The sequence below is a fragment of the Spermophilus citellus genome (assembly GCF_964194105.1).
Source record: "Spermophilus citellus genome assembly, chromosome: 6".
Taxonomy (NCBI): Eukaryota; Metazoa; Chordata; class Mammalia; order Rodentia; family Sciuridae; genus Spermophilus; species Spermophilus citellus.
Window position 1 is genome coordinate 699,265 of NC_138187.1, and position 13,753 is coordinate 713,017.

At 49.8% G+C, this 13,753-nt stretch overlaps 1 protein-coding gene across 5 annotated transcripts in view; it reads right to left on the minus strand.

Moving 5' to 3' along the window:
• Positions 1-13,753, minus strand: part of CLEC16A (C-type lectin domain containing 16A) — a 181,090-nt gene that overhangs the window by 115,914 nt on the left and 51,423 nt on the right. For all 5 annotated transcript variants that reach the window (XR_014022636.1, XM_081299067.1, XM_081299068.1 and 2 more), the window contains exons 11-12: positions 6,644-6,773; positions 3,102-3,202 (exon numbers count right to left, since the gene is read on the minus strand). Coding sequence is in view for 4 of the 5 variants with exons in the window: in XM_081299067.1 (XP_081155193.1) it covers positions 3,102-3,202; positions 6,644-6,773 (231 nt within the window). In the remaining variant the exon portion in view is untranslated. The remainder of the gene's footprint in view (positions 1-3,101; positions 3,203-6,643; positions 6,774-13,753) is intronic.

Consider the following 13,753-nt stretch of genomic DNA (forward strand, 5'->3'; position numbering starts at 1 on the left):
CCAAGTGTGTTAAAATGCACAGAACTACAGATCCCAAATAGTTAATTTTACTTTAAATTAATTTTAAAAATAAAATAAACTTGCTAGCTTAAGAGGTCAATGAACTAAGCTTCTCCCTTAAGAAACTATAAAAAGAAGAGTAAATTAAATCTAAAATAAGATCTTAAAAAAGTAAAAAACAGGGCTGGGGCTGAGTGGTAAAGCACTTGCCTCGCATGTGTGAGGCACTGGGTTTGATCCTCAGCACCACATAAAAAAATAAAGATACTGTGTGTTCATCTATAACTAAAAATATATTAAAAAAGTAAAAACCCAAAATCAATGAAATTAAAAAAAAAACAGAAAGACAATAGCTACCAGCAATAAAATTAATTGATAATCTTTAGGCAAACTGATCAGGAAGAGCAAAATTATAATCTAAATTATCAGCACCAAGAATTAGAGGGAGGACAACACCACACACAACACGAGGCGCACTATGAATGAGTTTGTGACAATAAGACAGTTTAGATGAAATGACAACTTCCTTGAAAAATACAAACCACTGACGCTTACTCAAGAATAAACAGAGAACCTTAAATATTCCTGCATCTAATGAAGAAACCGAGTGGTTGAAAACTTCCCCTCATAGGAAACTTCAGGCCCAGATGGCTACACTGGCCAGGAACTACTTAAATAAGAAACAATCCTAGTTCTGTGAAATCAACTCCAGAAAATCACGGAGGAAGGAATATGTCCCCTCATCCCATAAGGTAAGCATAACCCCACAGCAAACTCAGACAAGAAGATGACTAGACCATTCAGGTACACACATACAAAAATCCTTCACAGAGTTCTAGCAAGTCAGATCCAACACTTATGTAAAGAACCACATTAGGTGGCATTAACCTGAGCTGACCACCATGGATGAGAGCTTCCTAGAGAAGGTGCTTCTGGGTGGACCTTGACAGACGAGCAGAATTCTAATTCATCATTCTAATGATGTTGGTAAGAGAAAATGGCAGGACTCCCCAAGAACCGGTGGGTGTGCTGGCACCAACCATGGTGGCTGCAGGGCTTCCAAAAAGCTCCTGTTCTTGGGAAAAGTCCCAGACACAGGGCTGAGCCCTCAGGACCCCCAGTCAAAACTGACTATTCCAGAGTTAGACACACTACCAAGTTGAGCCATCAGATTTCTTGCCCAAGAATTTGAAACGGAATGGAAAGAGATTCCAGCCTGGGATCAGCTGCTTTCCAGCAACCCCGGGGTCCCGTGAGCAGCTCTAGAGGCCTGCTATAGGCTTTCCCTTCAAGCTTAACTATTGAGACAGTTTCTGTTGCTTGCAACCAAAAGAGGGTGGAGAGCCCGAGAGCACCATGACAGCCACCACGGCTCTCCTCTGAAGGATCTATGTCATCGCATAAAAATCTGAAAACCCCTGGGCCAGAGCCAAGAGCCGGGTGAAGGAAGGCCCTAAGAATCAGATCAAGCTGGAAAGGCACCTACCTTGACTGGTACTGGACCCGACATGACTGTGCAGAAGGGTGGAGGTCAAGGGAGAGGGGCGGCCCTTCAGGCTTCTGAGTGGGAATGACCCATGTCAAAGCTCTCAATGAAGAGATCATCTGGCAGTGCTACAGGGGTGAATTATAAAACGGCATGTGCTTGACCCTTCTGGGAGGCTCATGATCAGTCCAGGCCTGAGATAATGGCCACTGGAATGACAGGCCCAGACCTTGCTTGCTTCCGTGTCTTGGTTCTCACCTCCCACCTGGCTTTGAGCCAGGCACTGGGTGGACACTCAGAACGTAAGTCTGCTGGTGACACGGGCTGGAAAGAGGACTGAAAGAATCTGATATGTGCTAGAGCAAAGGAGGGAAAGAGCTAACGCCATGCTGCAACTAGACAGGAGTGCAGAAGTGTTCGTCTATGGGGTGCCAGCACACAGTGTCAGGTGTTCTGAAAGACCCGGGTAAGCGTCCCCAGCACACAGCCAGCGGAGTCCAGGCTACAGAGCTGGCATGGGTGGGGGAGCCCGGGGAGCGGCGGGCAACGTCGGTAGGAGCCAGCAGGCCCCATGGAGTTTGGTCTCCTTCCAGGAACCGAGGCCCCACGGTGCCAGCTGCTGGACCAGGAGCTGCGGGGGACTTCAGAAGCCACTGGAAACCCTATGTACTCCCACTTGGGTATGCAGAGGTATCTTTTTTGAAAAAAAAAAAAAAAAGATGAGAAACTGGTAGCATGAACCATGTTTGAAAAGGAAAGTTGGGGGAGAGGGTGGAAGAAACTTTGATCACTGTATTTTTCACCACTTATTTCTCACGATGGACAATTTAAATAGTTATGTCAAATATGCTTTCAAGTCCGTAGTCACAGGCTTAGTAAAAACCAACTCCACCTCCTCCCCAAAGGCTGACGAGAAACCTCTGAGGCGGACTTGAAGTGATGTCTCATCCGTGCCCAGCCGAGCTCTGGGAAGGGGCCAGAGGGAATATTCCAGAACCCTCCTGAGGAGATTCTGATGTGGAGGTTTCCTAAGTGCCTGGTCAGGCCAAGTAGGCCAACACCAGGGCTGTCCCCAGCAGTGGCGGTGACGGAAAATCCCAGTGGACTATCAGCTCCAGAGGGGCTGGGCCTGGCCACGCAGCCTCAGCAGGGGAAGCCAGAGACCACACCTTTCTTCAGAAAGGAAACCCATGTTTCCACAAAATCTACCCAGGTTTATTTTAGGTCTGAACCCACAGCAAGAACCCCGAGCATTATAAATAGCAAGAGCCAGGTTGCAGTGTGACTGGCTTCTTTCTGACGTGGGAAAGCAGTCCTCAGGCAGGCAGCTGCAAAGCCAGGGTGGACAGAAAGCCACAGCGTGAAGACAGTCCCACTGGTGAGACATGAACACTCAGGCCTCTCCCCGTGTTGTGAGTCACCGATTCCTGGGGCTTCAGTCTGGGCTGAAACACCCGAGAAACCCTGAGGAAGACTAAAGAGCAGTTTTACAGAAGCTGCCCGTGGAAGCCAGAAAGGAAATTCCTCCCCAAAGCCCTCTCTTCCTCTGTGCAGAGGGAGGGACGCTGCCGAGTGGCCAGTGGAAGGGGACAGAAGGGGACAGAAGTGCACCCACCTTTGTTATGAGACATGGCGTACAGGAGGCAGAGCACGAAGAGGGCATGGTAGTCGTCGTCGGGGCTGTCCAGGGCGTGGAAGACCATATCCAGGAAGGGTCTGGAGGAGACAGGGAGGAGCATGAGCCTCAGGCACAGATGGACATCTCCCCTCTCGTCCACTCACAGGGCGCCAGCAGACCTTGCTCTCATAGCGCTGCGCTCTGAGGCCGTTCCACTGTGGGGACTCTACTATATGCCCAGGCAGCACCAGGCACTGGGGAGCCTAGAACAGATGAAATGGACACTACAAATGGAAACTGCTGTCTTCAGGGGAGACGGACCAGAAAAGAGACTGTCTGGACACTCAGCCACCTTTCACCAGATGTCCTGACACTGGGAACAATGACACCAGAGTTCCAGCCCTTTGCCTTCCTGCGCCAGTTAGCAGAGACGGAGAACCACACACATCATGACTTCAAGATGATGAGCACAGGGCCGCGTGACACACAGTAGGACCACACGAGGGCCAGGCAACAGTGGGGACCAGCTGAAGGACGGCGACTCTCGCGCCACACTTCTTGGTTCAAATTCTGACCCTGCCTCTTCACAGGCGCAGACCCTGGGCAAGCCGCTTCCCAGCTCCCCTCTCCCACCTGGAAAAGGGCAGAACCTGCAGGGTCACTGTGAAGACTACAAAGGGGGACTCCAAGGCAGGGAGCGGGGCCAGCACTGTGGAAGGGCCAACAGCGGGCAGCTGCTATCTCTACCTTTAATATCCCAAGGGCACTGCGCCCCGATTTCCTTTTGGCAGGGTACTGGCACAGGGATTCCGGGGACCGACATTCCCTGACTGAGCAACCCACTGGGAGGTCTGTGGCCCCTGATGCTCTGTGGGTGAGCTCTAAATGGTGGCTGCAATACTGGAAATCGCACATCCCAAACGCCACCCCTTTCAAGGCAAAGACTCTTCACACAAGGATGACTCTGGATACCAGGTGGAGACCAAGAGACCAGAGCACCCGGTGAGTGACCCAGGGCACAATTAACCCCTAGAGGGTCACACACGCCGTTATCAATCCTGAGCGTCTAGGGGAGTGAGCCTGGGAGAACAGTCGCTGCATAATCTTTCAAACTCTTTTGAATTCTGAACTCCATAAATACACCATTGATACAAAATGTTAAATTAAAAAAAAAAACAAAAGAAAAAGAAAGAAACGTATACTGGCTATAGGATTTCAAATAAACATGTGACACACAAAAATTAAAAAAAAAAACAAACATTTAAAGGGGACACTGACATTTGGACTCCATGTCTCTGGAGCCCCAGATGAGGCACCAACTTTCCTATGTTAATAGTTTTGCCTTGTGTAGGTCAGGTTTCTACAAGTTTCCAGTGATAACTTCAATACTTAAGAGCAAGAGAAAGTACAAACCATGTTTTGTAAACCACCTGCTTGAAATTTGGATTATAATTTTCTTTTGGGAATAATCTGAATAACCAAGTACGAGAGCAGAAAGGATATGCTTTATGCAATGAAGTATTACAAGGCCACCAAGCACTTGATTCATAAAGAGTACAGATGATGAAGTGGAAAAGATGCTTAGGCTTGATATTAGATGGAAAAGGAAGGATAAAGAGTGACAGGCACATTTTGCTTATCTCTTATCAGTCGTTCAGTGCCAGTTTCCTGGGAATTCTGCCTGGGAAGAGAGAGGGCAGAATTCCCAGGAAACTGGCACTGAACGACTGATAAGAGATAAGCAAAATGACAATAACAGTGGCCTTTGAACATTAGGATCAGGGACAATTTTTGTTCCTTCTTATACTTTTTAAGATTTTTTTTCACATTTTCTGAATGTATATCACTTTCATACTTTTTCATAGCTTTTTTTAAATTTAATTTTTAATTTATTTGGTAGCAGGGACTGAACCAGGAACACTTACCACTGTGCACATGCCCAGTCCTTCTCATTTCTTAGTTTAAGATAGTCTCACTAAATTGCTGAGGCTGGGCCTTGAACTTGCGAGCCTCCCCCTCAGGCTCTAGAGTCACTGGGATTACAGGCCTGTGCCACAACACCTGGCTTAACACTTTTTTTTTTTTTTTTAAAGAAAAGAAACAATGTTTTGAATGTTTTTAGTTTGTTAGGTCCTATACTTAACCCTGAATTCAGACAGAGCCCATAATTATACAAGAAATATAAGAATAGTTCCACTTTCTACGATGCTGTATCTTTGGGCAAGTAGGTCAATGTCAAGATTCACTTTATGACCTGGGGAACAAGTAGCCATCTTCCCCCACTCTCAGCATGCCCCTGCCTCAGCGCTGGGAAGTGAGGAAAGAGGGCTGTCTCAGTCTCTGACAAGTGGCAACTCAATATTTTTGCAAAACAGACACAATGTTCCACCCTGGCCAGTCTCTCCATGGAGGAGCAGGGACCTGGCCTGAAGCTTCCCAGGTCTGCAGATGGCCTGACTCACGGTGCTGAAGCCTTTCCACTAAAATTCAGGGGAAAAAAGTATCAGCTTCAACATTCAAGCATTCTGATCTGCTTCTTACAGAAGGGGAGCAACACACAGGTATTTTTTTCTTTAGAAAAGCTACAAAATTACGATATTAAGCAAAGTATATGCCTCTTTTGTTTCCACATATTAGAACCTCAGAAGCAAACACAGCCTCACAGCATGCACTTAGAAGCTGCAGGTAATATTCCCCTTAGTTTCTGCCTCTCCTCCACCACTAATCACTTAGGTCTCCAGTTATCCACATTCTAACTAGGGCTATGCCAACCATCAAAGCTTGTCCCTAACTTCTGTGCTTAGAATGACTTCCTTAACTCTCAGAGCTTCAGGAGCTACGTATTTTGTTGTTGTTATTGTTAGCAGATTAAAAAGGTCTTTATAAGTCGTAACAATTGTACACTCACACTGAACATATTCTAATGGTTTCTTGTTTAACAAAAACTAAAAATGGCTCTCTTGCGCATCTGATAAAAAAAAAAAAGAAATCCCATCTGTTAGATAACTGAAACATGTGTCACGAAGAGCTGTGGAGGGGAAAAAAATCAGTGGGCTTCAACTCTTCACCGTCAGCTGGCTTAGTAAACAGGATGGGGCGAGCACTCGAGACCCCCGGTCAGGCAGTGAACATGTGGTGTTCATACAGAATCTCTGCAGGGAGCTACGCAGGGGTTGCTTGGTGAGGAAGGAGTCACCCGTGAAACAAAGAAGCCCTCCTAGCAGTGCAGTGAAGACCCTTCTGTAAGGGTGGCACAAGATTTAAGGAGATGTAACTTCACAGACCAGCCCTGAAATGACCGATGGGGCCAAGCTCAACGGTGGGCAGCAGCACTGGACCACGCTGGCTGAGTCCTGAGGCAGCCCTCTGAATGGTGGTGAATGAATGATCAGGGAGACCTCCTGGGAGCTGCAGGGGTGAGGTGTGCTGGGGGGGGGCGGGTGCCGTAGGCTGGCCCTCCTCTCTCCAAGGGGTGAGGTCCAGGGCCCCTGACCTCCCTGCCGCCCCTGCTCCTCCTTCCTGAGCCGGGCCACACACACCTGCTCCACTGCACGCCCACAGAGCACGTGGCCGCAGCGCTCTTCTCCTCGTCGGTGGTGTTCTGCTCCTGCAGGGAGGAGCTGGCGGCCAGCTCCGAGAGCTTGCGCTCCATGATCACCATCTCGATCTCTGCAAGAGACGTGGAGACTGATGAGCCCAGAGGGCTTTACAGACCTAGGAGCGTAGACAGAAGCACTTAGAAAATACGCATGCGCACATCACTCCTAACAGGTCAAGCAGAGGTTCAGCAGCTCAGCACCAGCACCAGGCTGGGGAGAAGCAGGACGGCCAGAACCGTTCACCTTGGCAACACCAGGAAACATGACCCTAATTTGGACAACAAAATACTATTTGCAATCATTTATTTTATTTCATGATTTTAAAAAGGTATTTTACTTTATCGATACCACACTTCCTTCCCAAAGGATCTGCGGCAGCTTAGAAGACAGGACATGTGGTTACAAAGACCTGACCAACCCACGGCAGCGTGTGAAGCTGCCGACCGCGCACGGGAGCTATGTCCTCCTTTCCGCTCTCCTTCTGGAAGGCACCGGGAGGCTAGGAACCTCATTTCACATTTTCCCCAAGTAAATCAGAGTGATGTATAGCAACGACTTAAGCATGATGTGCATTTCTGTTTTCAGAAAAAGCTGGGAACCTCTAGAGAAAATATTCTGGAACTAAAGGTGGACAGCTGGGCTTCCAGGGGTCCCTGCCATAGGACCTCCTTGTGAGGACAAGGACTTTCTCAGCCAGTGTCTGAACGCAGGTACAGACCGCTTCCCCCATAACAGGAGACGTGCTGGGGAGGAGACGAGATGGGGAGGGGGAGAGAAACCTGGGCTGTTTCCAGGGGCTGAGTGAGCACACCTGGGGCTCCACCGTGGCCCCACCCCCAGGCCTCCTAGCTGGCCTCTGCATCCTTCCTTGGCCCCCTTGTTTTCTCCACACCAACCTGAGGGATTTTTAAATGGGAATTAGCTGATGTCAATCTCTGTTCTGAAACTCCTGGTGCCTGTCCACTCTATTCCGGGCTGGCCCCTCCACCTCCGCCCTGTGGGCACCCCATGCTCCAGGTGAGCCAGCTTTCTACTGCATCTCAACCCTAAGCTTCTTGTGCCACACGGTCTTTGTACAGCCCTTCCCTCTGCCCGAGAGGCTCTTGCCCTTGGTCTTCTCTGCACAGGTGTGACTCAGTCACGTCCTCTGACACTCAGCTCAAATGTCGTTTCCCAAGATGTCCTTTCCACCTGCTTTTCGTTTACTTCCTTTTAAATGATTAGCTGCATATTTTGCTCAGATTTCATTTTTTTCCCAACTTTTTTTTTTAAGTTTTAAATGACCACAAGACCTTTATTTTATTTATTTTTATGTGGTGCTACAGATTGAACCCAGTACCTCACACGTGCTAGGCAAGTGCTCTACCCTGGCCCCGGCCCCAGCCCTCCTCTGTGGTAGGGTCCCTCCTACCTGAAGTTGTCAGGGGTAAATCCTCCAGGCCTGACACTTTCTCAGACTTTCCTTGATCTCGAGACCTTGGCAGTCTGATCAGGGACTTTAAGAAGTCCCTCATCCTGGGTTGACCTGATGCTTTTCTGACAATTAGACTGAGGTGAGGTTTTGGGAGAGGAAGATGACAGAGAAGTGTGCTTCTCACAGCGTCGTCTCCAAGGGACACACTAGCAACATGGCTGAAGATGCTGATGTTGCTGTTGCGCGTTTAACAAGCTAACATTCATCAGTGTCCCCACTGCCAAGTTCCTCTTCCTCTCTTCCTTACCACACTTAAAGAGTGGAGCTGTGTTCTACCTCCTTGGGTGTCCACATAAACTATTTGCAGTTATTCTACCCAGGGGATTTGTCCTCTCTACCTTTACTTTGATTTTACTAGTTTTTATAACTACCTGGATTATATTATCTGTTTTTTCCATTGTTTACTATCAGTGGACTGAGGCTTCGCAGGAGAAGCCGTCCCATTTGTCCTGTTCTTCCTGTATCTCCAGAGCCAACCCAGGGGCTGGCAGAGCACAGGTACACAGTGACTCTCTCTTGAGTGGACATATGGATGGCTGCACTGACGGAGCCCAGGGAAGTTTCGGCAGTCAGCAGGGCAACGTGTCACTGTGGCTGTGACATGTGGCAGGGGCGGTCCACAGCTGATTCAGATCTGTGATGGATGTGCACACAGTTTTCTTCCAGGAGACATCTGACCCCACCACTCTTCCTGGACTGTTAGTGGGACTGTGCGTGCAGCCCCTGGGGAGTGCAGGCCACACACCTGCCCCAGGCCGGGTCTCTGGGAGGCCCACTCTCCAGAGTACCCTGCCCTTTTGATCTGAAGGCAGATCCAAAGATGAGAGGCTCCCACGGGGTGGTCCCCATTACACGCTGGGAGCCAAGAATGACTTTTAAGTGGTCTCTGGACAAACTTTCTGTCTATATGGTTTCAGAGTTTTTTTTTTTTTTTTTGATGGGCATTTTAAGAAAATTTTAGCCATACAGAAAGTCATTCTTTGGTGCATATTAATACACTGAGTGAGGGTAAATTTAAGGAAAAGCCAATTCAGAGAAAGCTGGGTCAGCAGCAGCCCAGGCAGTGCAAGCACAACAGCTCCTCGCTCCCTGCACATGCCTGGCCCAGATGCCCACGGCGCCCGGCCACCCCAGCTTCTCCAGTGGGGTCGGCTGCCCCAGGGGGTTGCAAGATGACTCACTAGCTAGCAGCTTCTTTTACCATTTGAACTGTCCTCATCCTTAACATGGCTACTTTGTGTGTTTTAAGCCATACAAAGGATTAGCACAGTGATACAAATATGTATAATTTACCATAAATAAATGTCTATGTTCTTGGGAGATGCAGGCTTAAATCTTATATGTTTGCATTTACTGATAAAGCATGCCATCAAAGACATCGGAAGTCTACCCGGGAAACTGTGAAGCCAGCCTCCTGCCGACCGCTGACCTCACCAGCCACCACAGGCCCATCTCCCCTGGGCTTCAAGTTCACTTCCCCAGGCCCAGCCCTGCCCCTCCTGGCTGACATGGTGGGAACACAGTTCCCGGAACTCCTCAAGATCACAGCAGCGAGCCCCCATCCCTGGTGGAAAGGCCAAGCCTCCACGACAGGCCGTCCTCCTTTCATCTTTTAATCTCCCCGGACTACACCAGAAGTCTGGAGCAGAGAAGTTCATCTGTCCAGTGCTTGTCGGTTTTTTTAAAGCAGCTCAACCTTTGTATTTCTGTAGAGCTGGGGAGGGAGCCCAGGGTCTCACACATGCTGGGCAAACGCACAACTGAACACAGCCTCAGTCCCTCCATGTTAATTTGAATGACAGCTTTGCAGGGCTTGCTGCCATGACGGCAGGTAACAGCAGGCTGCTCCAGGTGAAAGCTGGTGGATGCCAAATGTTTCTACCCACAGGATGCCTCAGGTACTCCACTGATGCCCCTTTTTGGAATCCTGGGGTTTCACAAAAATCTGCCTGAAAACCACTGGTTTGGTCCAAACCTGGACACTGTTCTGAGGAACAGCGCCCGGATGTGCAGTGGCTCTTGACACAGCTTCATGTGTGGCAAAGCCGGGACTGTCCCCACCCCTCACCCCTAAAAATGCAGGGTGAAAGCTAAAACTAGCCCCCTTGAGCCACATCACGCCCTGGCCCAGGACAAGGCCCTCTCCACACAAATCGAGGTCTGTAAATCTCAGCTGTGCCCCCCAGGCGCTCCCAGGGCACCCCACCCTCGCCCTCAAGCCAGCAGAGCTGTGGAAGGAGCTGTTCCACTCAGATCAGTTTCCAGATGAGGGAGATCAGTTCTCCAAATGCCCAAACAGGTTCGTTCCCCGCCCCATTTGCTTTTTTAAAAATGTTTTATTTCTGGTTGTAGATGGATACAATACCGTTGTTTTATTTTATCTGTCATTTATTTATTTATTTATGTTTACGTGGTGCTGAGATTCAAAGCCAATGCCTTAAGCGTGACAGGCAAGTGCTCTACCACTGAGCCCCCCCCCCCTTTTGAACAATGCTATTCACCACTCTTAAGGTGCCAGATCTCGCCTACGGGTGAAATGCTACCTAGGTGCAGAAGTGGCAGGTAGGAGGTTTGCGAGGAGAGGTTCTCCCCAGATTCTCACTGCTCTGAAAGGGACACCACAGCCATCTTTAGAAGAGGATGCTGAAGAGGACCAGCCCGGCTGATGATTTAGGGTCTTGACGAACCCCTTGCCATGCCGCACCAGGTCTGGCGTGGTTCTGTGCTGCCTTTTGGGCCCCTCCTCCCACTTGTCCCTGCCGACACTGTCCCTGTGCTGGTGCAGCCCAGCTTTCCTCCCAGGGGCCACGTGCCACCCTGCTGCCACCAAGGAGCAGTTCAGTGGGCTCATGTGGACTGATTTCCACAGGGACCTGGGGCTGATGATGGACCCTCAGAGGGGTCCACCTGACCTCGGTCGCAAGGTGAGTCACTTCTGCTTTGGAGCGTGGGGCTGCATCGTGACCTAGCCCCACACCTCCACGCGTCTGCCTGCGTGCTCTCTGTCCTGCAGGTGCACTGCCTGCACAGCTTGTTTGATCATTTTATTCAGCTGTCTTTTTCCACTTAAATGCAGTTTAAAAGAAAAGTTTAAATCACTATTCCAACCTTCAACCTAGCAGACCCACTAGGAGCAATTCATCTGGTAGATACACCTTCAACAACAGGAAAATGCATATGTACAGGGTAGTTAATGCAGTATTTTTATAACCCCAAAAAACTGGAAAGTCCCTAAATGTCCTGCAAAAGAGGTCGGTACAGCACAGTGCAGCTGTTAAAGGAATGGGGAAGAGCCCTGTGGGGGGAGAGAGAGACTCCCAGAGCTACTGGTGAGCAGAAAGCACACCCACGGCCCACGGCCCTGTGGGCAAGCTGGGCACGAACACCAGGCACCTGGACGCACTCGCTCACAGGAAGAAACAGAAGACAGACGGCAGACAAAGAAGGCGCGAGATGGAAGGCGTGTGGGAGGGGGCACCCTCCTTTCAACACAGCTTTTTGCACAGTTGTGTTTGTTTTATACACTTCCACAGTTTTATATTTTGTAATATGTCCCATCTCGGTCTTCTGAAAGGACCAACAAGCAAAGACATTCCAGTAGCAATGAGAACACCTGGTGCCAGATCTTTCAACTGCCCATTGAAAGGAAAGAGGGCTTTCCAGAGAAATGGCTGATGGCAAGAATGAGCAGACGAGGTACAAGATGAAGTGCAAGATCTCCACAGGCCAGGAAGGCAAGGGGGCTCACCACAAGGACACACAGCCAGCTGGAAAGGTCCCCATGGGCCTAGTCTGGGGCGACTTAAACACCGAAATCATTAAATAGAGTAATGAAATATAAACCATTAAAAAGATGAAGACCATGACCTTAAAAAGTAAATAAGAGAAGATGGGACCTCGCACAACGCAGTGACCAAGGCAGACTTTCCTACACGGAGAGCAGTCTGCTGCTGCAGAGCCGTCACTCTGTGATCGTCACGGTGAAGACTGGGTCAGGGGAGAACCATCAACGGATGTCAAAGCTAAGCAGGAATTGTGAAGAGCTGCATTATCTCAAACTATCCCCCAGGACTGCTTACTAGTTGTAAAAAAAAAAAAAAAAAGAGAAAGTTATTACGTAGTAGGGAAGCTTGCAACACATTAACCAGGTGACCAAAATGAGCATCACCAGAAAAGACAGAAGGATACCAGGTGCCTCCTGATGTGACACCCTGAAAGGACACGGGCATCGCTCCAGCCAGGCATGCAGGACCACAGTCTAATCACAGGAAATGTCAGGCCTCACGGCACAAAGGAGCAGGGAGGTCTGCAGTTTTCAAAAAAGTCGGCACTGGGGCTGGGGCCCAGGTCACCTTAGCACATGATGCGTATGCAGGGCCCTGTGCTCTACCCCCAGAACCAAGGGAAACAACTCCACAGACAGAGAGACGCCAGGGCGGGGATGGGCTCCAGAGGTAAGAGGCTGGAGACTCTACAAGGGCAGGCACCACCGACCTGGACTCCCACACACACCACTAGAACTCGGAGAGAAGGGAGGACGATGGAGCCGTGACTGTGGTGCAGAACGGCGGCACCGTACCCAGCCAACGCACGCTGACACTTTAGGAGAAAAGGGACAGGATGGACGTCACTTGTTCCTCGAACAAGCAGGTGGAGGGGAGTGAGCCGAGAGCACGAGAGTCAGGCCGTCAACCTTCTGCTCTGCATCCCTCTGTGCTGTTTGAGTGTTTGTAAGAACAACACCTGTGTATTACTTCTTTAACTACTAAGATCAGCAAAAATACTTCCATTTCAAAAACAAAACACGAAACCAGAACAGCAACAGACAAGCACCGTATGAGTCCACCTAGGTGAGGTTCCTCGAGTGGAAAGTCTAGGAGATGGAAAGTAGAGCGGTGGCTGCCACAGGCGGGGGCAGCGGATGGGGCATCCGTTGGGTACAGAGGTTCAGTTGTGCAAGAAGAGAGTTCCGGAGAGAGATGGTGGTGACGGATTTATAACCCTCGGGCACCACTGCACACTTAAAATGGCTAAGACGGCCAACCTGATGTTGGACGTGTGTCTTAAAAAGCAGCAAAGCCCCATCTCTCAACCGGCCGTCTGGGCAGGGCCGTGCAGGCCAGAAGAGGCCCGGGGGCCTTGGCACCAACGGACAATGACTTCTGCCTCGTGATGTGACGGCTCTGGTGCCCTCCTCGGCCTTCCCCATCACAGCACAACCTGTCAACTCTCCCGGGGGGACATGTTCTAACCCGACTAGCATTTGGTAGATGAAGTGCTTGTCAGGGACGTGGCAGCCATGACCTCCCAGTGGCCTTTGAATTTACAAATTCAAGGATTTCTCAATCGGCCTCTGGGTACTATACACCAGGAATCGCAGCGAGATGACAATGGAAGAGGGAAGGGAGAGCGGAAGGGGCCTTCCGAGGAAGGCTGGGGAGGGAGGATGAACTGCTGGTTACCCCAGAATTAAGAGGAGGACTGCGTGCTGTTGGCTGGCTCTGGAGCAGTTTCAGGAAGCAAATGGTCCCTGACAGTAAGTGTGCTTGCTTGCGCTGAGAGTACGGGAGGCCCTT